The following is a 27,689-nucleotide window of genomic DNA, read 5'->3' on the forward strand; positions in this document are numbered from 1 at the left end:
CTTAAAATTGTATCATCATTACTTTTAATATTTTGTATAACTATCAGCAAAATAAAATTATGGAAATGATGGGAAACGAAGTTAATTGAATCACTTTTAATATGACTTTAATGGTCTCACCAGACATAAAATCAACGGATTTCCAACTCATTAAAAACACTCACGAAAAACAAACCGAAGTACAATTCAAGTAAAGAACAATTTGAGCACTTCCGAAAAAAAAAAAAGATTGGGTATTAATTGTATTTAAATAATTTATGCAATGAACTATCGTAGTTTCTATTTCTTATCAACGTATTGGGAGGAAGATTGGTTAACTAGTACCGTTCAGTTAACGATTAATAAAAACATGTATGATTTTTCCATGCAAAATTTATTTATCAATATCTTGAACAAGAAGGAACATTTTAAGTAAATTATTTGTACCTGAAATATTTATTAAACCTCTAAGATAGATTTAATAAACATACGAAAGCGCAATAGTTGATGTATTAGGCCTAAATGATATCTAGTTTTAATTATTGTATTTTATATCTGCCGAGTAACCACGAATAAAATATGAAGTGATGTGTGTTTTCTTATATCAAAGCTACATCGAGCTATCTGCGAAACCCACCGAGAGGAATTGAACCCTTGATTTTAGTGTTGTAAACCCGGAGACTTACCGCTGTACTAGCGGGGAACAAAGTAATACAGCAACTACCATGGTATAATTAAATCCAAAAAAGGAGGGAAACGCTTTTACCGTAAAAACAAAACAAAAAACAAATTGTTAAAATATTTTGTTTTGTTTTAACGCTCACAACATTTCGTGCCGGGAAACATTTTATGTTGTAATTTTAAACTTATATGGATCAGAATATTTGACACTACACTGTGTAAATAAAAGTGAGATGAGAAATTTCAAGGTCACTAGTTTCTAGAGTGGATTCGTGCTAAAAGTTCGGGCTGAAACTGACATTTATCACCTGCACAGTAAGAAGAAAAGGCAAACCATGCTGATTTATGAAGTGCGATTTTCTTTTCTTTGTGTTTTAGCAGCTGTCCTTTTTCTTATCGCAGAAAATACACTTCCTCGTGGAGATAACCTTGTGAGTGGTAGTTAAAACTGACCTTATCATTCCTTACAAAGTAACAGACCTTGACGATATCTACGGCTCAGTCTGCTTCAAGGTCTGTTGGTCGTTTGGGTTGAATGATCGAAAAGTTATGTAGGTCTTTCCTTAGACCTAGTGGTTAGCGTTCCTGGTCTGTGAATTCGAGGATTCATGGTCCATGATCACTTATCGCGAAACACACTTCGCATTTTGGGGCTGTCTGTGTGATTTAAGAGTGATAGTCAAACCATACTTTTTGGTTAATTGTTTGTTTGTTTGTTTGTTTTGAATTTTCGCGCAAAGCTACACGAGGACTATCGGCGCTAGCCGTTCCTAAGTTAGCAGTAAAAGACTAGAGGGAAGGCACCTTGTCATCACCACACATCGCCAACTCTTGGTCTACTCTTTTACCAACGAATAGTGGGATTGACCGTTATATCATAACGCCCTCACGCCTGAAGGGGCGAGCATACTTTTTGGTTAAGCAAGAGTTACTCATGAGTAAGCATTGGAAGCTCTTGATTAGTTTCCTTGCTTCTAGTTTATCAGTTGGTCTACGGTAAGTTAACTAATTTGAAACGTTTAAATACAAGGTTCGATTTCCTGATGTGGCTTTGCGCCAAACCAAAAAATAAAAAACGAACGAAAGCTTTGTGAGGAAATTTGGATTATTTGGAGTGTCTGTATGTCAAGATGAAATTCTTGTTAATTTTATATTTATTTTATGTAAAAAAAAATAAAATATTTTCACTCAATGACAAATCGTACAGGCGTTACCCCTACTTGCAGTAAAGGTGATAGTAGTTCAATGTGTGTTTTTTTCTACTGTAAGTAATACTTTCGCATGGTTAAAGAACCAATCAAATTATGAAACCGATACAATTTAAATGTTTAATTATTAAGTTTTAAGAAACGGGTGGTGGGGTGGTGGAATGCCAGATGAAATACGGTATATTTTTAACTTGTTTGAAACAGAAATTTCCAAGAGGTAATTTTTATACTTCTTCTTTCAGAGTTACACTTTTTTCCACTGGAGAAACCAAAGGTGGTGGACGTTATAGAAGGTTCTCTTCTGAGTTTAAAATGTGACCCGCCTAAGGGCTATCCAAAACCTGCGGTGTTTTGGATGATACAACCTAACAGCGGTGAGCCTCGCAGTATCAACAGGTAGTGTTCGTTTGTTTGTTTGTTTTTGAATTTCGCGCAAAGCTACACGAGGGCTATCTGTGATAGCTGTCCCTAATTTAGCAGTGTAAGACTAAAAGGAGAGCAGCTAGTCATCACCACCCACCGCCAACTCTTGGGCTACTCTTTTACCAACGAATAGTGAGATTGGCCGTCACATTATAACGCCTCCACGGCTGAAATGGCAAGCATGTTTGGTACGATGGGTATTCGAACCCGCGACCCTCAGATTACGTTAGTGTTCGTAACAAGTGCGTTTATTGAAAGTTTGATAACCAGTTTTGTCGTATATAAAAAAGCAAACTCCAACTGTATTGCGATATATCATAATATGATTAATAATAATAAATAAGAACAACTTGAATTTATAGACTCATGAATTTTAAACAATATCATCTTAATTTTTGGGTATCTGGAAAGCCTTGGAAAACTGCAACGTTTTCTTTTTTTTGTAAAATTCACCTTTAAAGAAATGAATTCTAGAAATGAAAGTGACCAGGTGAAGAGGAGGAGAGCATTTTTTTCCATCATTAATCAATAATTTTTTCATTCACTTCCAAGAATAAATATTTACTTACAACTAAAATAAGTAGTAACTGTTTCAGCTAACTAGACGCAGACTGAATTCATTGCTTCATGCTGCTGGTGTAAGATTTGTGAAAGATAAAGTAAGAATTCGCTGGCTGTGGTTACTATGTGTTCGCGTTGCACTGAGTACATAGTTATTTTATAGTTAGAATCAAAAACAGGTAAAACTGATGAATGAAAATTTAAAGACCTGATTTAGAGGTGCGTAATTTAAGGATAAAGCAGTGTATTTGCCATTTTTGACTACGGAGAATATTATAAGCATACGTATATTACATATATTACGCATATTGAACAAACTATGTAAACAGAAAATACTACAATAGCTTTTTTATTTTTGTATTTTTTTATTATAGAACTATCGTTTCGTATGAAGAATAAACATCTTTAATAAAAATTATATTTCCACACTAACCTCATATTATCATATTAAATATTTATTTTTGACAAGCTTACAAGCTTATTCATCAGTTTTCGATTATACAAGTATATCATAGAAATGTAATGTTATTTAATTTTCCTAACGTATAAAATATAAGTCAAAATCAACAAGTGTTATTGTTTTGAAATAGCAAAATGACTTCTTAGTGATGAAGTATCTTGAAAACAAATAATGTTGATACCTGTGGATTAGGCTGAACCCAAACTATGTGTTGTCTTAAAAAAACACGAAAAACGTATATTAACGAGAACAAGAACTTTATATTTGTTGAATAAAAACAACAATTTATGATGCTTTTTCAAGAGTAATAAAGCCTCCCGCCGGGACAGCGGTACGTTTTCGGATTTACAACGCTAAAATCAGAGGTTCGATTCACCTCGGTGGACACAACAGATAGCCCCATGTGGCTTTGCTATAAGAAAAACACACACACACACTCAAGGGTAATAAATAAAAAAGGAAACTAAATAATGCTCACTGGTTATTTTCGGCTTTCTTTATCAACCGGTTTTAATCTCAAAGCATGAGATACCCTGTTTCGTTTTGTTCTTCTTTTTATTATAAAGGTATTTAGTATGGAAATACAGTTTTTAATTATAAAGATAGAACTATCTCAAAATCTTATAATAAGATTGAAATGATATGATATTAATTTAACTAGTTTGGAATTTTAACGAGAAAGCATTAGAATCTATTTTATTTAAACGCAAGGAAAAAAGAAATAAAAATATACCAGGGAGAGTTAGTCGTAGTTTATTTAACGATTTTGCATACGTTAATGCTATAGTGTGTTGCCACACGTTCGAGCCTAGGACAACATTTTAAGTACTTATCTATATGACTCCAGGCGAAATCCTAATCATTTATTTACTAATACAATGCCGTAATCGTCATTAGGCATGCTGTTTTGATTAAGCATTTGTATACCGAAATAACAAAGAGATGCAAAAATCGGGACACACCAGTTTCATATATGACACTCTATAATGTATTGAATAATATCGGAAAAGCATCTAAATCCAAATATAAAATCATCTGGACATCATCACACCATACGCCGTATTTCGCCACAGTTAACAGATTGGTCGTCCAGAAATCCCTTCACCTTGATCCGGAAAGTGGCTACTAACAAGTTGCCCTTGAAACAAACGTGGCCCAAATGCTGTTCTACAAGCAAATTGGTGAAGAAAAACAAACTTCAGAAAATTTTACCAAACATATGTTATTCGTGAGAGACTTGGGTGAAATTAAACAAACTACGCCAAAAAAAGTTTGTTTTTATTGCCCGTTGATAAAGGATATTTCAAGAAGATACGTAAATTACATATAAACGTTTTTTTCATAGGTCACTGTTTGTCGCAGTTTTCCTATCTAATGGGAAATTTATACTTCACACGTGAACACTAGACGGTATCGAAAATAATACACTGACTAATTAGAAGAAAATTGTGTTGTTTACCAATAACGCTAAGCAATACTATCATCAGTTTGAGAACGATAGACAATGGCGGAAGTGTTTGTGTGTTTTAAAGATAGTACTTGATCTGGAACATCTTTAAAGTTTGAGTAATAGTTTTATACCAGAAGTTTATCTCTACATTGTTTATAACTGTAGAAATAACGTTTTCTGTATTGTAGAACTAATTATGACATCGAGAATATTGAAATAATAAGATTTTACTTTTATGAGAAAAGAAACGTAATTCAAGGGTAAAAAATGTTTTTAAGTTGTTGTTGGCTGTGAACCATCAGATATATTTGAAGGTGTAACAGAGAACTTCGGTTATATATATTTATCCAAACACATATCCTGACCTCACACAGGTACTTAATTTATCAAATGTAATACTGTGTACAATAAGTCAGTTTTTATGGTTATTGTAATACAGTATTGTATCAATGATACATTGTGTATGTTGCTTTCATAGCAAAACCACATCAGGCTATTTGCTGTGTCCACCGAGGGGAATTGAGCCTCTGCTTTTAGCTTTGTAAATTCGTTGACTTTATGACCGGGGGAAACGATGTATTGTGAAAAATATATTTCGATAATTGTGGTAATAACTTAATATTGCAGTTTGAGGTGACATTACAGTTACTGAACTACTTTTCTTGTAATTATGTTTGAATGAATACAACTAGGTAGCAGTCGAACTCTCCTAAGGTTCCATGCAATGAAATAAAGGTAAATGGGATTTTTTTACATGGAAAAACATTATTTTAGCAAATTATATATCAACTAGTAGCCGATAATAATAAAATGTGTGTGTGACTGCCGAAGCTCCAAGAGGAAAGAATCTAGAAACCTGAAATTTTGCACCTGTATGTGAATCCTGAAGGTGTGCATGAGGGTATCATTACTTATATTGCCTAGGTGAGTACGTGCATCTTTTTAATGAGGCAAGCTACCGAGAAAAAAGTGGTATCTTATATTACAAATAGAAATCATAGACAGATACGCTCTTTTAATATAAACATATAGCTCAACAAAGCCGACGAGGTAAGTATTACTACCATGTAGTATATCAGTTAGATTAACAACTTTTAATATATAAAAAAGTCAATGTATTTTGACAGCTGTGTCCTCCAACAATGGCTTTTATGTCTTGTTGCTTAGTAACAATAGGATAACCTAATATTATTGTTAGTTTTTGTAATAAAATGTATACACAATAAAGCTGGGAAAATATTTGTTGATTTATTAATTTAGAGTCTATGTTGATCAAAAATACTTATTTTTATTAATAACGTTGGTGAAATAACAGAAAAATAGCTTAATAAAGAAACCATTTAAGTATAAAGTTGAATAGATATTTTTAATTTTATGATAATTTTTATGTACTTGACTCTGGACTAGGTGATCCCATATTACGTCTTTAGGCTTATTTTATAAACACTCATTACACGTACAAGGTTTCATGATACCCCTGTCATTAAAGTTCTAAAGAGCAAACAGTAATCGAACTATTCTATCCAGATAAATGCATTTTGACTTCTATGACTCTCCTATTTCGGAAAAAAACAAGCATGACACAGATGCCTTTATGTAAGTAAAATAACGAGTTTTTTGCAATAGCTTACAACAGTATTTACGATCAATATTATAGTGTGTGCGTGTGTGTATATATGGTTAATATTAATCTCATTGCTATGTTAAGTAACATGACGCATCACCAAATGTTAACTTCATATGACAAACAAAATTATGTGTATGTTTCTGCTTTATGTGCACTCAATTATAAAACTAGATAAATGCGTTGAAAACCGTATTTTGAACTGTAATGAATCTCTTACATTTCTTCAAAGAAGTAATTATAGAAAAAGGCGCGATTTTATCGTTTTATTGAATTACCATTACTCACTTGATAAAACTAGTTACAAATTAGTGCATATTTATAAAAAAACATAATTATCAATTAGTGATTAGGCTTAGTTGATCACAACAAGATTGATACATGATCGCCATAACCTCACCGTAAGCACGAACTTGATTGATTATCAGCAGGGACAGATCATGTCCTGGAATGTGAGTGGTTCATTACTAATTGGTAACGTGAATGTCAAAAAAGAAGGTGACAGGGGCATTTTTTAACCTTAAAGGCAATGTTTAAATTTTGATGCACTTTAATACATACTCTCAAGCAATTTCGCAAAACCAGAAACTTGATCATCCAAATGCTTTCGGACGTTTATCAAGGATGAAGAAGGAAGGGCCACCTTCAGAAAGCGCTTAGGTTATCAGATTTCTTGTTTTGTATTTACCTAATGTTTGATACTACGTGATTTCTTAGAACAAAGGTTGGCCAAGTCCTTTTTAATAATGTTTTTAAAGGAATGATAAATTAAGTTGCTGTGATGCAATAACCTGCTATTTAATAAGAATATAGATAATATTAAAACAAACTATTCTGAAAACAAACAACATGAAATAAAATAGAGATGATTTTAAAATATATATTTGGATTCACTTCTGATTAAGGTTGTTATGTGTTTAAGAAAAAAATCAGATAGAAAGACTAGAGAGAAACAGAGAGTTTAATGCAAATAGAGAGCAAAATTAGATCCCAGCTCCTCTTGTGTTTTCAGGTTTCAGGTGTTGTTGTTTTTTTACCTCGTGAAATATTAGTTTGGTCCGCATTAGCTGTCTGTTTCACCGTAACGCAAGAGATATAAATGTTTTTCATATGATAAAGCTTTTCTTATATATAAAAGGCCAACAGGAAATAAATATGTGAATAGTGCTCTTTTCTGTCCCAGAACGAAATAGAAACAGGTAAAAAAAAATGACGCCACAAACTGTTTAGTATCAACTACTTTTTCTTCATTTCACCAAAGTTGTTTGTGAAGTCGTCATGTGTCATGAGCTGGCTATTTGTGTCTTGTGTAGCAAAGTTTACGGATGATGACATCATCTTAGGCTCAGTAATACTTTTAAATTAGCCATTCCCTTTTAATAACAGCTTGAATAATAGTTTAACACTTAAAGTCAAATCGCTCTACGGTGATATATATTAACGGGCGAAAACACTTAACAAATTTTAAATTCATTTAGAAGTAAGCATAATTCTGTGTCGAATTTTATTTAATGTTTCCACAGAGGAGCGTGAGATATGTCAAGGGGGTATTTCCCGCATAGCTTGAAGTAAGTACTATCTCAACCTGGAGTCGTTCATAGTTTATTTTTAAGAGGGTAAGGAATATAATTTCTATTATAATTTGAGAGAAGTCTGTTTGACTTCTATCTACTACTAGGCTTTTACTACTAAATTTCTGATGTGGCAAGATGGTAGCTTTCTTTTCAAAATGTATTGGTTTCATAGCTGCAATGTTGGCTAAATACATTTTAGTCAGTGACGTGTGGTCACTAGAGATACTGATGGGTGAGCAAAGTTTGGTGTGACGAGGATTCGAACCCGCAACCCTCAGATTTGTATGATTTGAAAACAGAATGTAGTTGTATAATTAGTGCTTTGCTAATTATGAATGCACAATTTTTTCTTCTGTTTTTGTCCTGGATATGCCAGTAATTACTGAAAGTACATAGACTGTGTGTATACTCTATGCAATAAGGAAAGAGGAAATTAGAGAAACCCATCAGTGATGATGACTAGCTGCCTTCCCTCTAGTCTTACACTGCAGAATTAGGGAGGGCGAGCGTAGAAATCCTTCTTGTAGCTTTGCGCAAAATTCAAAACAAACCAAACCAAAAATCATATAAATCATTTGTAGAATTTTTTTGCATGCATTGTTTATAAATAGTTTCAAGATAGACACACCTATACTGTTATATTTTTAAGCTACATTACTTATTGGGTTTTGATAAAGTAACTATTATATAAGATAAATTATTTAAATAATCATGCTCATTTGGCATGAGAAATTTTATTCTTATGTATGTTCATCTATATATTGCTACTGTCGTACTCAGGAAAAAAAACAACAAATAATTTCACATATTTCTCACATTGCACTAAATGAGTACATCTCCTAGTATGTTTTATAATATGCTGCAAAAGAGGGGCAGAAATTGACTCGGATGGGAAGGAACAGCAAAAGTAGTGACTGGAATTAATAACTTTATAATTACTAGTCAAAATGGTGATGGCACTTTTGATGTAGTAAGTTTTGAATCCACTTTCCTTCCTATTTTAATGTAGTATTATAAAGTTCAGTGGACATAAGAACTAACAGATTAGTTTGTTTTTCCTTGATACTTACATAAACCTCTTTTGAACATTGTTGTAACAATGTAGGCCTAAGGATAAGGAAACCACGCTAATTTGTGTAGGACTAACGTAAAAATCAACTTATACAAAGTAACTCAATCATTATAAAAGAGTTAAACAAACTTACCGATTCACTCTACAAATTTATTTACTTCGCTTACTTATTGATTGATTTGCACGTATTTTTAGTCTAGCTTAGAATATAACAGAAAACTTAATATGAAATATTCTAGAAATATTCAGATATTCTGAACGTTATCATTATGTTACATAGCTAGCTCCCTTTTATAAACAAACAACTTATAACGTCAAAAATATAGCTTATAGCACTGCCTCCCTCCTGGATTGTGAAGTCTTTTGAACAATCTTAATCCAAAAAAAAACCCACAAAAAACAAAAACTGAATTATCCATTCACTAAGCCTTTTCGGTGGTTTTTTTCTTCCAAGCCCCATGGTATATTGACGGAATGGTATCTTATCCCTTGTTATCACTGGGGGACATTATTTGACATAGATAGATGGTGAAATAAATCCACTGACGGCTCCAACCTTGATGATCCTGTAGAAATAGTTTCGACAAAAACTCTGGGATTCTCTGCAGGTTAAGTTTCCACTGTTCAGTTTTTGGCTAGGATTATATTGGCTTTATCATTCAAAGATGATAAAAACAGATGGTCTTTGATTTAGATTCTTTGTTTAACTGGATTCTTTAAAACCACATTATTGATTCCTTTCAGTTCATCATTTGGCCCATTCCAGCACCTGCTTAACTTTCAAGCTCATCCTTTCTTATCAGTATTAATATCATACAGTTTTATTGTTTTATTGTACTATTTGCTGAGTCAAGTATTTCTCAACGAAAGTAATGTATGACATAAATATTATTCTTTAATCTCTTTACATATACCGTATAAGTTCTTCTGAATCATTGTCCTCTGAACAAGAGTACAAAAGATCCACCTCTCCACCACACCATGAGAAAATGGATAAAGAGCTGTCACACTTGTTTTAGTCTCAAGGATCCATCACAATTGCGCAGACAAGTTTGGTTCAACGTTTTGTCCTTCGTCTGGGACAGTCCCGCAGGCAGAACAAGTTGATGAATTTCTGTGCAAGATTTTTCTACTTCCTGATAAGAAACAGAATGTACTTTTGGTCGTTTCATGAAATAGTCTATTACAACATAATGTTTTTATTGTCATTATTACCCTATGGGAGAAGAAGAAGCTTTTCAGCAACAATCTTCTCAAATAGTGATCCAACATAATACTGCTTTAGCTGATCTTACTGTTACTTTAGTGAACTTTTACAGTAACAGCTGAACTGACATGTTTTACACCAATTCTCTACCGATTACTGACACCCAATATATTACAAATAATCTATTGTTTGCTCTAATATCTCCTTAGCACTTATGTTTAGTTCCATTGGAATGGTGCACAGATGATGAAATGCTTTATAATGTAAATTAGAGAAGTGACAAATATAATCATTATTTTTGTATACTAGTATATTTCAATTTCTGACAGAGTAAGCTATCTTGTGAGCACAGAGAATTCCCTTGTACCTAATACCTATTTCTCATCAGCTTGTATGAAGTGGTTGTTTGTCATAAGGGCCTTTCTGAATCACGAATAAATTATTTTAAGCTCGTATCCTTTGCTTGGCCAATTTCCAGTTACGTGTTGGGCCACATCAGTAACTCATCATCGTTTGCCACATTTTTGGCTGTATTTTGCTGTACTTCGGGAAGTTATTCTTTTCCGTCCTTTGCTTTCCTCTTATTATATGTTTATGTTCTCTATTAAGGTGGTATTCAGTATTTCCATCATTCTATCCAGATTATACACAAAAGTTCTGGAGCCATCTTGTTATTTGACAAACACTTCCATTCTGCATGATCTGTACAGCATGTAAACTCTTTTCCCATTGTAGATAATGATGAAAGTCGCTCAGGGCTCGAACAGAACTTAACAACTCTTTTCATATCATACAATATCTCCTTTCTGCAGCATTCATTGTCTTGCTATGATAGACAACCAAGTGTTTCTCTCCATGTTGCAACAGACCTAGCATGACCAAGTGGTTAGGGCGCTCAACTCGCAATTTGAAAGTCGCGAATTCGAATTACCATCGCAAGAAACATGCTTGCCTTTTCAGCCGTGAGTATGTTACAAGATTACGTTAAATACCCTATTCGGAGTGGTTCAAAAGTTGGCAGCAGGTACTGATGACCAGCTGTGTTTCCTCTAGTCTTATAGCGCTAAATAAGGCATGGCTAGCCCAAATAGTTTTCGTGTTGCTTTGTACAAAATTCAAAATAAATTAAACCATGTTGCACTTGTAACAAAACTGTTTCAACTGCAAAGTCATTGGCACGTGTATCTAGAATGCATTCACATTTTATTATTCGATATACCTGTATTGGAGTAGTGGCCAGTTCTTTCTTTAGCTTGTTCAATGCTTGTTGTCACATATTATAATTTATTTTGGAGAAGCTTCCATTTTATTATGTTATGTATCATGATTTATTTCGGACAAACCACCACAATTTATTGTTACATATTACGAATTCACGTAGCCTAAAATTGAGTTAAATTGTAATTTAAATGTAGAAGTTAATTAAATGTAGAAATGTAACAATTTATTATGTTTGCCAACAAGATTGATATACATAGTTTACTTTCTTTATACAATTTTTTGTTCTTTTTTTTTAAATTTCGCACAAAGCTACTCGAGGGCTATCTGTGCTAGCCGTCCCTAATTTAGCAGTGTAAGACTAGAGGGAAGGCAGCTAGTCATCACCACCCACCGTCAACTCTTGGGCTACTCTTTTACCAACGAATAGTGGGATTGACCGTCACATTATAACGCCCCCACGGCTGAAAGGGCGAGCATGTTTGGCGTGACGGGGATGCGAACTCGCGACCCTCAGATTACGAGTCGCACGCCTTAACACGCTTGGCCATGCCGGGCCCACAGTTAGCTCTTTGCTGATCACACGTGGAAGTTATTTCGTGTCCTCGTAAAAATACTAATGTTCGATGTTAATCCGTTGACGTTAAATGGTTTGTAATGTTCAAAATCTATAATAATTCCTGGTCATTATCTGAAATTCCTCATTAATAAGTGTTAACAGATTCCGAGGTTTATAATATACTAACTAATCAGAAAACTAACAACATATGTTATCTCTTCGCGTTGTGCTGGTTACCTTTTATAAGCTTTAGAGTTTTTAGAAATTTAAGCTGAGGTAATAATACTGGTTTGTTTGTTTGTTTGTTTGTTTGTTTGTTTGTTTGATTTTGAATTTTGCGCTAAGCTACACGAGGACTATCTGCGTCAGCCGTCCCTAATTTAGCAGTCTAAGACTAGAGAGAAGGCAGCTAGTCATCACCACTCACTGTCAACTCTTGGGGTACTCTTTTTCCAACAAATAGTGGAATTGACCGTCACATTATAAAGCTCTCACGGCTGAAAGGGCGAGCATATTTGGTGTGACGGGGATTCAAACCCGCGACCCTCGGATTACGAGTCGAATGCCTTAACCACCTGGCCATGTAAGGCCTAATAATGCTGGCAGTCACCAGTATTTACATACACACATAGTAAATTGTTGATTCTTACGCTTGAGAATCTTCTACAACTTTAGTGAATAGGAGGAAATTTCGCGAAACAGATTTAACAGTATAAGTTACATGCATTTTCAAATATATATTTAAGTAAAACGAATATCGATATTAAAATAGATATATCAGGTCATCCCATAAATAATGTCCAAAAATTTAAAACACAAAGTGGATCATCATTTCTGTCTTTGTAGAAGGCTTTAATGACTAAAATATGTAGTAGGACGTGTATAAAAATGATCACACAAATAAAAGAAACTAACCCAACTCCAGTTTTTCAGATCATTAATCAAATAAAGCCTTATGAAGATGGATGTGTCTGAGGAGCACATTAGGCATATAATACTTTATGAGTTTAAAAAAGGCAGAAACTACATGAAACATTCAAGGTGTTTAAGGTGCGGAGTCTCTCAATGAAAGAAAATGCCGAAGGGGGTTTTAGAAGTTCAGATCAAATGACAACAGCTTAAGTGATGTATCACATTCAGGTCGTCCTGTTGAGTTTAATGATGACTTGCTGCTGGCTGCACTTGATGAAGATAGTGCTGTAACAGTTGAAGAAGTTGCACGGAAGCTTAATTTAACTCATTCAACAGTTCACTCTCGTCTGCAACATTTTGGAAAGGCGTTAACATTTGGAAAATGGGTCCCTCATGATTTGACAGAAGCCAACATCAAAGCAAGAGTGGACATTTGCACTTCTCTGCATTCTCGTGAACGTAACTCACCTTTTTTGGACAGGTTAGTGATTAGAGATGAAAAATGAATATATTATAAAAATGTTAAGCGCCGCAGACAATGGCTCAGTGCAGGTAAACTGGCTAAAGCACAGCCCAAAATGGACCTCTACCCTAGGAAAGTCTTGTTAAGCGTTTGGTGGGATCTACTTTGAGTTGCTGCCACTCAATGTAACGATTACATCAGACTTCTATTGTCAACAAAACTTATTTGGCTTCTCAGGTAACTTTTGTACAAGGTGAACTATGTTTGTTAGAAAAACGTTTTACAAAACGTTAATAATGAGAGTACAATCTAAGAAATCATCTTACCTTATGTAAGTTATTTGGTGTTGGCAGTTGATTGAGCTGTTTTTCGATGGATCTGTAGACACTTCTATGCTGATTATGTGTCACAATAAACTCGCCCGTTGATGAAGTAATACATACGTCTTAGGATTCAACTTAACTTCTTCTTTCCTCAATCGTCTCAGAACCTTTCTCAGTTCTTCTTAAGCATTGTTACTTATCTTCCTACGTGTATTATGTAATCCAAGTAGATGAGTAGAGTGTTGTTGGGTAGTTCAGATGGAATTTTTATTTGAGTTACACTGGCGTGTTTTTTATTTTTTTCAAATCTAGAAAATTATAAATTCTACACATAATATATAAATGTGTATTATCTAAACATCTTACAGTTCACGGGTGTCTGTTGATCCTGAAGGAGGTCTTCACTTCTCAAATGTAACTAAAGAGGATGCGTTAGATGATGCTGTTTATGCATGCATAGTGTCATCGATTTTCCGAAGTGAATTAAAAGTAGGGAACAGAAGAAAATTAAATGTCATTCCAAGAGAAAGTAAGTTACTTATAAATGTTTTTACCTAAAGTAGGATTTTGTGTTGACTATTTGTTGACGTAATCATAAAAAAAACAAACTGAAATGTGTAATATATGTCGCTTCTCAAACGTTTTGCATACAGACTTTAGTTTTAATTTATTCATCAAATCTTAAAGTTAAGACACAAAGAAAACAAATCATAAATATAATAATAAAGGCAGATAAGTTTATTTAGAGCAAGCTAAAATAATGAATATATACGTTTGTATATATATATATATATATATATATATATAAAACATATACTAACTATATATTTTCACAAATACGTAAGGCAATAATGTACATTAAATAAAATATAGTTTTACCTTTCATTATGCTTTCCACAGGACATTATTATTAGGCCTATTATATTTTTATACAGTACGTTCTTTTTATATCCCTTTAATGTTTTTTTCAATAATTATAAGGTTCTATAATAATAGTATTTCAATAGCACTTCAGGCCGACTGGGATACAACAAAAATAGAACGCTGTATATATTAGTCATTTGTTACAACAACAATTATAAAATCTTACGACAAGAATAATTATAATCATGCTTTACCAACTTGTGAAAAAAAAACTTCCATACTATAACAAAAAATAGTTTTACTAAGAGATGATAGAGTCTGGGAATCATAGTAGATTTTCTCGCTTCATCATGTTTTTATTGTTTTCAGTGATATCAAGTAAACTTTAATAAAATGTTGTAAGTTTCATTTGAAACTCCTTTTTTTAAAAGTAATTAAAATGACCAGTTTCAGTAGCTTAATTAGTTGACAGTTTTAAAGTCAATGTCAATATTATGTTTACCTTAAACAAATGAATTTAGCTCAAAAGAAGAAATAATACTAATAAGCAATTACTGTCGTAATGAATAAACCAAACGTTTGTGATTTTCTCAGAATCTTTCTAATTGTTTGAGCCCAGTATTGCTTTAGCATTCTACTCTTGATACTTTAAAATACTAATGCTTTACTCTAAAAATTTACACAGTTTGTAAATAATATAAACATAATATACACACAAAACCTTTTAAAAAGTAAATTTTAGTTTAAACTTAATGTTTTACTTTTGTTGAAAAACAACACCACCAATTAGCATTACCTACTTTTAGTTAAAAGAGCACATCAACAGAATGTAAAGTTTTGCATACGGGAGCTGGGATTTTTTACAGTAGGTGTGTGCGACTTGTTTGCAATAAATTCGAACAATAAATGGACAGCACATAATTCACTTGTTTTAAAATTTTATATATATATATTCAAAACAAGTCAAAAGTATGCACGAAAAGTCTTTACTCGATGGGATACATTGTGATATCTAAAACTCTAATTAATTATCTTTTCTCGTTGAAAGTCCACACAGGTTGATTCATTTACTTTAGAATCCAATTGATAAGATGAATTATTTTTCTTTACTCTATTTCTTACTATACAATTAGCGATAAATTTATTTACGTTACCACAGTTATCACATTTGTATCCCAAATTTTAAATAATTGTTTCCTTTTCGTCAAAGTTCACACAGACAGGTTCAATTACTTTAGAACACCCTCTGAGAACATAAATGATTCTGCCTATCTCTGTTAAACTATGAAACTTACTTTAAAATGCGCCCCAGTGGAACAGCGATGTGTTTGCAGACTTACAATGCTAGAAATCGGATTTTGATACTTGTTGTGCGCAGAGCACAAATAGCCTGTTGTGTGTCTTTCTGATGAACTACAAAGAAACATTTTAAAATATTACTCTTTATGCTAGTCTAACTTCACGTTTTCTTTTACTTAAACTTTTTTTTTCTGACTGAACTTCACTTAATTTGTGCTAACTTTATCCCCTATGCATTTATATTACCCAAATGAGGCCTCGAACTTTCAACAAACTTTGAGACACTATGATGCAACAACACTCACTTAATTAAGTTTTTGTTTTTGTTCTTTGGAATTTCGCACAAAGCTTCTCGAGGGCTATATGTGCTAGCCGTCCCTAATTTAGCAGTGTAAGACTAGAGGGAAGGCAGCTAGTCATCACCACCAACCGCCAACTCTTGGGCTACTCTTTTACCAACGAATAGTGGGATTGACCGTCACATTATACGCCCCCACGGCTGGGAGGGCGAGCGTGTTTAGCGCGACGCGGGCGCAAACCCGCAACCCTCGGATTACCAGTCGCACGCCTTACGCGCTTGGCCATGCCAGGCCACACTTAATTAAGACAACGATAAAAATCCGAAGATTTGAGTAGCATGGTGTCAACGATATAACAGAAGCCTAGTATATAAACTAAACTGCATACTCAACGACGACTCATACAGAGCTACTTAACGAAACCTGTAATAACTATCGTTTTTAAAATAATTAACTTTTAATACTCTTGTTATGAAAACTAAACAATCATTAAATATAAAGTCACAAAATAAATCAACTAATAACGCTTATATTTAACAGTCTTATATATTCACCATAAAATACAGATTATTTGTTTAGTTTTCAGTAATGTAATGATTTTTTTATTTAGTTAAAGGACCAGTTTTACAACCACCAGTCAAACAGTATGTTTCATCGTCCAAAATAACTGTTCTCGAAGGTGATCGTTTAGAATTAACTTGTATCTACGGTGGCACGTAAGTAACTAGGTTTTCGTTATATCTTAGTGTGCTGTGCTTATAGTGTAATAACACTCAATGAGTTTTCCGCACTTTGTATACTGCAGGGAATTGAAATCCGGATATTAGCATTTGAAGTCCGTAAACTTACCGCTAACATCAAAGGCAATTATCTTTCATAATCTTTAATATTCATATTTAATTAATAAATGTTTAAAAATGTTCGTTTTGCTGTTTTTAACCGTGTATTTTAATATAATATACAGTGGAGCGCCGTTAAGCCGCGGTATTTTGGGGGTCAACCTGCTTAACCGCGGCTTAAGTGGTCCCGGCTTAAACCTTTGTGACTGAAAAGCCGAAGTCGCCAGAAGCTCCGCCGAGGAGCCTCATCCGGGCCATTGCGTGATCATTATATCGAATTATCGAATTAAAAATAATACTTTAATTATTGATCACTTTTTTCACGGATTTACCGCGGATTAACTTTAATGTATGGAGAGGTGTGATTTGGTAACAATGGCGGCCTCCATAAAGCTGACATAGAGAGCGGATAAGGTATATTAACGGTCGATTTCTATTGTAATATATTTTATTTATTTCCCAAATTAAAGCAAATCCGTTTTAAATATCCCCTTGAAGTTATAAAGCCAGGATTAAATTCTTAAGCCGCGTTTTTACACGTTCTTAAATTAGCGGTGAGCCGCGATAATCCTCGCTCACATCGCTCACAAGACTTGCTACAGCGGCTTAAGCGATTTCGCGGTTTACTGGTCTGCGGCTTAATGGTGCTCCACTGTAATTTTATAAAAATTATCAATTATTATTTACCGAAAATATTTGCTTAGTTTTTTAATATTAGATAATTTTCAAATTGTTTGCAATTTACAAATAAGGTTTTTGTAATACACCGATTCTGACAACAAAAATATATATTAAATTCAGTTATTTCACTGATCTACCGACATCATTGATAAAAACTCCTGATTATTTTATGTCAGTTCAATTGAACAATTTGTTAATAAATGTGAAGTAGTTAATTTCACTGGAATGCTTAAAATAAAACACACATCAGTAGTATAAATGAAGAAAAATTAACCGTTATTTTGTTGTTAGAGAATATAATAAATATATTTGTTCAATGGGAGATATATATACGTAACTTCTCCACAGCGAATATAAATGTTTACATAGGCTAATTGATGCGTCTTTCCTGGGTTTGATGGTATTCTGTCTATGTTAATCTAATCTGGTTCGCCGCTAGTTGTGAGGACCATGGCATGCATGTAACAGACCGTCAGCTAAGAAATTACACACTTTGCTGATACATTTCTAGTTGTAATCCACGATGTCATCTTTGCATTGTGGGAACGCCCATGAAAGTTTCATCCGGTATTCAAGTACATTTGGAAGTTTGCAGTACTCTTTTTATGAGTGCTATAGACAAGCCAGTCAGTTAACAGTCTTTCTCCTGTGATCGCAATAAGCTTGTTAGGCAATTCATCGTCGTCTTATGAGGGCAGTATTCAAATCAAGCAGTTAGAAGTAATTCTCGTGTAAGCGTACTGTACAAGTTAGGCAGTTAACAATTCTTTATGGCTTTATTGTCAAGTTAAAAAAACATTAAAGTGCAAGCTTAGGAGTTTATTAAGTAATACAGGATTAAAGGTGTAACCCGGTAGTTACAGGCAAGAACAGAATGAGCACATGTGCAAGTACATACCTTGCTTAATGGATGCTGACCCAGCACCAGTGGATATAAAATCAAGCAGGCTTTACAGATTTGTTATTTGAGCTTTCTGTGCTTCAGGGTGTGTATATGCTGTTTCCATAGCCAACCCACTAGCTCTAGCCAGCTGACATCATAGGATGTCTCTCAGAAGTTGCTGGTTGACTTAATAGAGTTTAATGAGTAAAATCACCCACAGCCATATTGTGTAGTCATAACAAAGATTATGTCGTATAACTGCAAGTAAATGTATGTATCACAAAATGCATAAATAACAACTATCTTGCTCAAAAATAACATCAAAACTATGCAACATCATTTCACATAGAACTTTTCTGTATTCAATTCAGTACCTTGCAATACCAGGATTTTCTTATGAACACTTACGTGTTCCACAGAACCCAACTCATCACGTCTCAGGACGTGCAAGTCTGTTCAGTACTACCATGACTATTCTTTGCTGTCTTATTTTCATGAGTTGTAGTATTTTTTTTTTCTTCCATAAATCTCATGGTCTTAGAAAGTGTATTTCAATATCAATCTTAACTTTTGCATGTTACAGTTATTTCAAACACAGATAGCAAAGGAAGTACAGATACACAGCAAACAAATAGAATAGAGGTTTTGTATGCATTTTCCCTTGGCCAGCCTCTCTGTCCATTTGAACTCAAATTGACTGCTGTAGTAAAAATAACGCTAAAAATTAATTAAAAAGAAAGAGTAAGGAATAATGAATATCTCGATTCCAAGTAAGACCAGAGTTTTATTGTTTTATTGATAATTCATATATTACCTAAGTCAACAACTACTACAAAAAACATATACAAGAGAGAGAGAACACTCAACTTATGCAAGTATTTGTGTTCTCTCTTGAGATGGGTTTCCCACATCCAAGGGAGTAGATATAGACACAATATCAATCTGGTACAAACTTCTATTGGAAAGATATTCAAATGCGTAATCTTTATCTAAGCAAAAAGATTAGTGCATCTTTAAGATCTTTGTACATCCAGTTTCAAAAGATGTCATAAATGCATCAAAATTTAGAAAAATTATCTAAATATACTTAAATAAAGATATGTTCTATGCAATTAAAGAAGGGGTAAAAGCAGCAGTTATTTCTTTTGTGACATCATCTAGTAGGATAATGAGAAGTTTACAGACTTACAATGTTAAAATATGTCTGGAAAACAAATGTTTTTCTAGTTATATTAGATGCATGATTGTAAAATATATAGTGGCAAGAATCTACAATACATACACTTTTATAGATTTTTGAAAACCATTTTATGCACTTTATGGAAACATCATGTTTTCCATAAATTTCATGTAATTCAGAAAAGTGTTTTGATAATTTTTTCATTCATGTTATTTCTGCTGTCTACAGTTTAATTTTAGAACTTAGTAGTTAGTACAAAGTTATGATAAATGCCTTGAAATTAATATTTTTATTATAATTTTTTATGTTTCTTATTTCATATTTTGAATAGACCACTTCCAAGAGTGAAATGGTACTTTACAAAAAAAGGACTTATACCTAGTGAAAGACTGGATAAACCAGTGAAAATTGACAAAACATTATTTATTAAAAGTGTTGACAGTGACAATGAAGGCATTTACCAGTGTGTTGCTGACAATGGAGTTGGAAGTGAACAAATATATTCAATAACAGTCACAGTAGAATGTAAGTTTAAAATAATTAATTTTAACTTTCTGCAAGAGTTTCAACAGTAGTTCCTATAACTTTAGTATAGTTGGTGAAATACTGAAGCAACCATAGTCACTATTAGTGTTAATTTGTCAATCAATAAATATAATGAAGTATTTTGAACATCCCTAAACATCATAAAGAAAATTAGTATTTAAACAATGTGCTTATTAATTAACACAAAAGGTTTAGTTAAGATCAACTATATTTTTTGAATATGTTAATTGCTAATAAACAACATTTAATTAGTGTTCATTTAATGTCATCATATATATTTTTATTTGTGCTAAGTTTAGTTTATTTGGAAGAATTTTAACATTTTTTTTTAGTTTTGATATTTGATATGAAATTTTAAGTGTACAAATTAAGTAATGTTACACAAAAAGTATATGTGAGTTCTTTTAATAAAAGAGAGGAAGGCAGTTGAAACAAGTATTCATTGATGTAAAGATATCTGCAAAATGATTTAATTTATAATATGCACTTCAGCATGCTTTTTGAAACTATTACCTGCAGTAATAATATAACATAGTATTTGAAGAAAACAAGAAACCTATTAGCTAAAACTAAATAGATAAATTTTTAAAGAATCTTAAAGTCAGCCCTTATCAGTTATATACTTATCAAGCTTTTAAACTCATAAATTTACTGTCTATGGTATTGAAAGGCAACATATTCTAGGGACTGACCACCCTGTTAGAAAAATAAAACTGTTTAAGATGAATATGACTTATATCTTGCTAAAATTTATACTTGTGTTCCCTAATCCTACTGTTCTCACTGTTAAATATAAAAAAATGATACAGCAACACTATCATTCCCTTTACAATCTTAAACATTTCAATCAAATCCTCTCCAACTTGTCTTTTTTCAAGTCAAAACAATTTCAGAAATCTTAACCTCTTCATGGGTGCTCCTTGCTGTCCACCAAGGTCAAGTTCAAACAGTACTATAAAAACATAACGTTGATGTACCTAAGCTTTAGCACCTTACAAGAAATTATAAGAGCAACAATGTGTGCTGTACCATTGTTATCAACCCAAAAGTTGTAGTGCTCTGATTGTTCTACAGCTAATGATACCTTTAGCTTTGCACAGTAAAAAGACTGGAAAGCACCAAACATTCTTATGGAAGTTCTGACTACAAGTGAGTCAAGATATTCTGTGTTGGAGTAAGAATTATGTGATGTATGGTACCCAAAAAATAACTGGTCAAAACAGGGTAAACTTAAACAGAGAATTATAGGGTCTTGTTGGATATACAAGACTGTTCATTTTAGGAGTATCAATTAGTTTATTTGGTGATCTAGTATTCAATGACTGTTTAATTTTAATAACAAGAGTGCCTAAGTTAATAATTTTAAAAGTGAAAGTTGTGACAAGTTTTATTTTGTAACTCTGTATGAGTCATGCACTGTGTATGTTGTTGTGCTAGGCTTTTGTAATATTGTTGACATGAGTCTTCTCAAAGCTTCAAAGTCTTTCTCATTTTGATTAATATTGTGGTTAGTAGTTAGATATTTCTAGATTTTTTTGTTGCATAGATGTGTATAGATACAGAGAGGAAGTTATGTGAGGAGAAAGTCAGTGAAAGTAAAAGTGAAAATAAAGTGAAGTTATGCTGAGTAATTGTCCTTTTAGGTGTAAAGGGCAATATCAAAAATGAGTTTCAGAGATTGTTTTGTATTAGCAGAGATAGGGGAGGATAATTTGTCTTGACAAAAGGTATTCTAAGGTAATTGAACTCACCTTTGTGGACTTCGATAAAAAGAAGATGATTATTTAAATCTTTGTCATAGTGGTGATTTTGAAGTGAGTTTTGCAGTTTTTATTGTAACAACATAGATAAAGAATAATAATTTCTCTTTTCAGTTGGGTTCTAAGGTAATTTAACCAGTGTGTATGGACTTTTCAGTCATAAGATAGTTATTTAAAGCTATGGATACAACTGTAGTAACCTATGGGATAATGTAAATGAATTTATCATTGATTGTTTTGTGATAAAAGAGGAGAGAAAAAATAATTTCTGTTTTCAGTTGGGTTCTAAGGTAATTGAATCAGCCTATGTGAATATTTGACAAAAAAATATATAATTATTTATTAAACCTTTAGTTCAGCTGTAGTAAGCAATAGCATAAAGAACTTTTGTACATACATTTGACTTGTTTTGAATGACCTGGCATGGGCAGGTGGTTAAGGTACTTGACTTGTAATCCAAGGGTTGTGGGTATGAATCCCCATCATACCATACACACTTGCCATTTCAGTCATGGGGGCATTATAATGTGATGGTAAATCCCATTATTCACTGGTAAAAGAGTAGCCTAAAAGTTGATGGCAGGTGGTGATGACTAGCTGCCTTCCTTCTAGTCTTACACTGCTAAATTAGGGACGGCTATCACAGATAGCCCTTGTGTAGCTTTGCCCAAAATTCACAACAAACCAAACTTGTTTTGAATATATATTATTTGAAAACAAGTGTATTGTGTGCTGGTTATTTCTTGTTGAAATTTGTTACCAACAAATCACAGACACCTACTACTATATAAAATCTGACAGGTCTTCTGTGTAGAGGAGAGCCTCATATATCACTTATTCACTCACAAAGATTGAAAGAGGTTGTTGCTACATACTCATCATCATTGATAACTTCACGAAGTGGGCTAAAGCATAACCAGTAGTGAATATGCTATCACAAACAGTAACTAATCTTATAGCTGAGAGCAGGATAAATGATTCAAGAGTACTAAAAGAAATTCATGTGGATCAAGGAGTTAATTTGAACAGTCAACTGTTTCCTGCATTCAGAAGGGTATAAGGTGTAGTGAAGATTCATAACCTTATCACTCCCAATGTGATGGTTTGGCAGAATGGTTAATACAAACTACCAATCAAAGTTTTTAATTCTGAGAGATCTGACTGGGATGAACACTTGCCATGCATGATGATGACATACAGCAAAATGGAACAATAATCTAGAGGCTATTTTCTTAACCTGCTTATGTTTGCAAGGGAGTACTACTCCTTGGGGCATTACATATGATCATCTACCATCAGGAGGTGTCTCTCATTGTCTCAGAAGTATAGAATGGATGAGATCAGTAATGGTTGATGCACACGAGCTCATCCAGCAAAAACTTTGAAAGACAACATTCCAACAGAAGAAGTACTATGATTGGATGATGAAAGACTGAATGCTTTAATGCAGTGACTTAGTGTAATTGTGATACATGCCACCTGGACAAGGGCAACCAAGATCTGATTGGATTGGTTAATAACTAACAGTTGAAACTTATATGAGAAAGGAGTTACAGTGGGTGTGAGGATTGTGAAAACTAACTGATCACATTTATAAACTTTGTTCATACATTACAAATTAGCTTTTAGTGCATTGGTTTGATATGAATTCTGTAGAGTAAGCCAATGAGTTATAGGAAAATTAGGACAAGATCTTGAGTTGTCATGCCTCATAGGATGAGGAAGAACAAGTTATAGAGACTTGTCTAAAAGATAGGGATGAATTGTTTGGGGAGTTTTTGCAGATAAAATGACTACCAATTTCAACTAGTGGTTAAGACACTAAAATTGGCCTCTTGATTGAAATGGGTGAGATGTATTATGAAATTTAAAACAGTCACTGGTTTGAGCAACCGATGACTCAAATAAAGTATTGTTCCTCGTTTTTTGAGCTATTAGGTAATGATGTTCATCAAAATGTTTGGAGTACATTTGTGACTGTGCTTGGTAATTGACAGTTAAGGTAGTCACTGCTCTGCATGATTATAGACTGAAAGGAAGTGGAATTCATTGATTTTCAAACTTTCAGGTGATATGTGTTTTATATATCCCATATACTATAATTTCCACCTGAGTATTTAAAATCAAGTTTCAACCACAGTCAGTTGCTGACTTTTAAATTTGGCTTTATTAGTTTCTTTAACAGTTTTTTCTGTTACAGCTCCTGCTTAAGGCTGGCAGTATTATAGATTCCAGGTCAATCATCTAAGTCTTGCAACTGCTTGAAACACCTGGGGCTTCCTCTACAGTGAGGGGCTTGAAGTTATGGCAGAGGCTGGGAATGCCAGACTAACATTTATTATTAGCAAGCCCATGAATGAAGACCTGTTGCTTGTGAACGTATTCAACTTGAAATAGATCACTGAATCACTTATTGAATTTGCATGAATAAAAATGGGGTGTATAAAGTATTCTATTGTAGGATAGGATACTATCACAAGAAGAAGAGAACAGATGTACTCGCATATTCAACAGGACAACTGCATCCTACAACTCAAAAAGAGATTTCCAAGGGTAAACCAAGTCTCAAAAAAATGAGAGCAGACTCCTCAGTGACTTCTGCACCAAGCAGTAGGGTGCAGATGAGCCTGATGTCTTGTTTAATGGTTTCTGATATTAATAAAGGAGCCTCAACATTCACAATAGTGAGCAAGGAAACTCTGGCAAAGAGGTCTTATAAAACAACCTAGAAGGAGTTAAATATGGAACTCGCAGCCATTTAAGGTGGTCGTAAACCAATCCACATTAGAACAAATTTTAGTACTCAAGTATCACTGTTACAAAACAGCAGCTCTGAACAGAGGCCTAGTTTTGTTTACAAGTACAAATCACAAGACAGTGGCAGCTCTGGAAGCCTTGCTGGTGGGGCTGAGGTAAGCAAATGAAGTGTGAGTGTGAAGTTTGTTTTTAATTAATTTGTTTAATCCATTTTGTCTTTAACTTAGAGTACCCTTTGTCTTCAATACTCATTAATGTGGGTGGAAGATAGAGCCATTGTAGTTTTTTGTTTACACACACACACACACACACATATATATATATGTGTTGGTTTTTTTGTTTTCACCAAAAGATGGTACCATCACTTTTTCATGCTTGTGAGTGTATGTGGATGTACAAAGTGGTCCATATCTCTTTGTATATGTGTCATTTTAAAAGTATATAAAGATTTTTTTTTGTTTTATGTACTGTATACATTGTATTTCACGTGCCTCTACCAAGTTGCACCCACAAATAATACTTGGTTAGATTTTCTGTTGTTTTGGTAGTTTGTTTTTTTAAATATTTTCATTTGGTTCTTTTGTTGTGATGTATTGCAGTGATTTTAAATCACAATTTATGTTTTTCATCTGATTGTTTCAATAATATCATGACTTGTTAGCTAAGATTATGAGTTATTAACATTTTATTTTATAGTTACATATTAAATTAGACTGCTCCATTTTGCAAAGGAGCCTTACTTGGTTTGATATTAAACTTCACTTTTAAGAAATTTTGTTAAAAGATTATATTTGTAGTGTTGTAACATATAGTTAATTGTTAAAGGATCATGTTATCTATGTAATGTATATATGTTTTAGAAGAAAGCATGCTCCTTTGCCATAGAAATAATTTAAAGCTTATTACCCTCAAATTAATTTTAATTACCAGCTTGAGAACAAATCGAAACAGAGAAGAGTGAAAAAATTGATATATGAGCATATATATATGTTTTGTACCTTCTTTTAGTGATAGAGAAGTTTTTAACATTTTGCTGTTTATCTGTTTTCTGTGCAGGTTTAGTACAAACACATGATCTAGAAAGCTGTTGAAGTTTCTTTCTAGCTGTTTTGTTTCTTGTCTAGCAGATAATGATCAAGGGATATTGCAATAATTTTATTTATCTGGCTTGAAAAAGTCACCAATTGTAATATCATTTGCTGTTCAAGTGGATGATGTTTAGGTAGAATCATCACATTATACATAACCACGTTATTTATTATGTTGCATGTTATTTAATTGTAGCGGTTCCCTACTGGAATGTTTCACCTATAAACTTTGAAGCTGCTGAAGAGGAAAATATAAGGTTTGAATGTTCAGCTAGTGGCAAACCTCCTCCGAAGCTTCAGTGGTTGATGAATGGAGAACCTATGGAAAGTAGGTTAAATGGCTGTTTCTTATATTTATCAAGAAGAACATTGTTATGATATGGTTAATAGTTAAGATATAATGAAAGAATTAAACCAGAAACTTTCAGTTACCAATAATTTAATTTAAACACCTTGTGAAGATGTAATTCTTTGCTTATTTTGAATTCATGGATATGAAAATAAGATTAAGAATAACCCTTGTTTTCCTGATACAGTATTTTTGTTGGGCTACTGTTTTTAAATTACAATTTCAGTGATAACATTTTTTGTCTAACTCTCTTCTGGAGAAATATGAGTGAAATTACTACTCACTAGAGCATGAGATACACCAGAAAGACTAAAGACTTTATTACACAAGATTTTGTATAATTCAATCTCATTGCTAGATCATTGTAATAATCATTTTTTATGGGTTCTTTCCCACAGTTTTTAAGTTCTATTTTTTATATATTATTTTTTTAATATGAGTCTTGAATATAGGGAAAAGAAGGTTAAAGAACAAGCTGTTTATTGTTTGTTAGCAATTAAGTTTGAAGATGCTTATATCAGCTGCACTTATCAGTGTCTTTCCATAGGATAAATAAAGGGGGGTTTCAACAATTCTATTGGAGAGAATTTCCAATTGCAAGATCAAGTTGAGAATGTAATATGGTTATATACATTTTCATAATGTAAAAGTTTTCTCAGTTTGTTGAAAACAACTTACTTTTTATACATTTCTGAATGCCAAGTCCACTTCAGAACTCTTCTTGAATGAACATTGTCAATTTATAAATTATTTTTATAAAACTTTGAGTGAAACCTTTCTTTTCCAAAATTTGATGTTACAAGGGTTTTGTTGAACTTTTCTGTCCATAAATTAGTTCAATTAAATTAAATTTTCTTATTCACTTAATAATGTAACAAACAATAATAAATAATTTAATATTCATACATATAATCCAACAAATGCAACAATGCCTAACAAAATAAAATATACATTTTTTATATATAAGTTAATTAAACAAAAATTTAATTATTTTAAATAATAGTCATTTTCTGATCCAGCAATCACAGTACAATTTATATTAGTAATTCAAAGTAATAATTAAATTTCTTGGTACCTACTACACTATTAAAGTGCTAAAGTTAACAAGTAAAAACTTCTATATTACCATGAAGGTAATTTCTGTTTAAAGTTTATATCAGTAAAACTTGGCATATATCTTTACACTTGTGCCAGAATTCAATTGGAATTGGAGATAAGAAAATTCTTTAAAGTAGTATATCAAAATTTACTTTTTAATCATAAAATATGAAATGATTTAATTTTATTGTTATTCTAAAGTTTTGTTGTTTCAGTTATAGTTATAAATTCCTTGTTCTGTTTTTTGTTCCAGAAAAAAATGTATTGTGAATGATGAAATGCTATTTTTTCATGAACAAGTGTGTATCTTAAAATTATGGAACAATGAGGAA

At 32.9% G+C, this 27,689-nt stretch overlaps 1 protein-coding gene across 3 annotated transcripts in view; it reads left to right on the top strand.

Moving 5' to 3' along the window:
* The window catches only part of LOC143222043 (neuroglian-like), a 132,788-nt gene that overhangs the window by 51,453 nt on the left and 53,646 nt on the right, over positions 1–27,689 (top strand). For all 3 annotated transcript variants that reach the window (XM_076447873.1, XM_076447875.1, XM_076447874.1), the window contains exons 4-8: positions 2,111–2,264; positions 14,083–14,243; positions 16,787–16,892; positions 20,091–20,284; positions 26,107–26,238. In XM_076447873.1, the coding sequence (XP_076303988.1) occupies positions 2,111–2,264; positions 14,083–14,243; positions 16,787–16,892; positions 20,091–20,284; positions 26,107–26,238 (747 nt within the window). The remainder of the gene's footprint in view (positions 1–2,110; positions 2,265–14,082; positions 14,244–16,786; positions 16,893–20,090; positions 20,285–26,106; positions 26,239–27,689) is intronic.

The sequence above is a fragment of the Tachypleus tridentatus genome, chromosome 8 (genome assembly GCF_004210375.1).
Source record: "Tachypleus tridentatus isolate NWPU-2018 chromosome 8, ASM421037v1, whole genome shotgun sequence".
Lineage (NCBI taxonomy): Eukaryota > Metazoa > Arthropoda > Merostomata > Xiphosura > Limulidae > Tachypleus > Tachypleus tridentatus.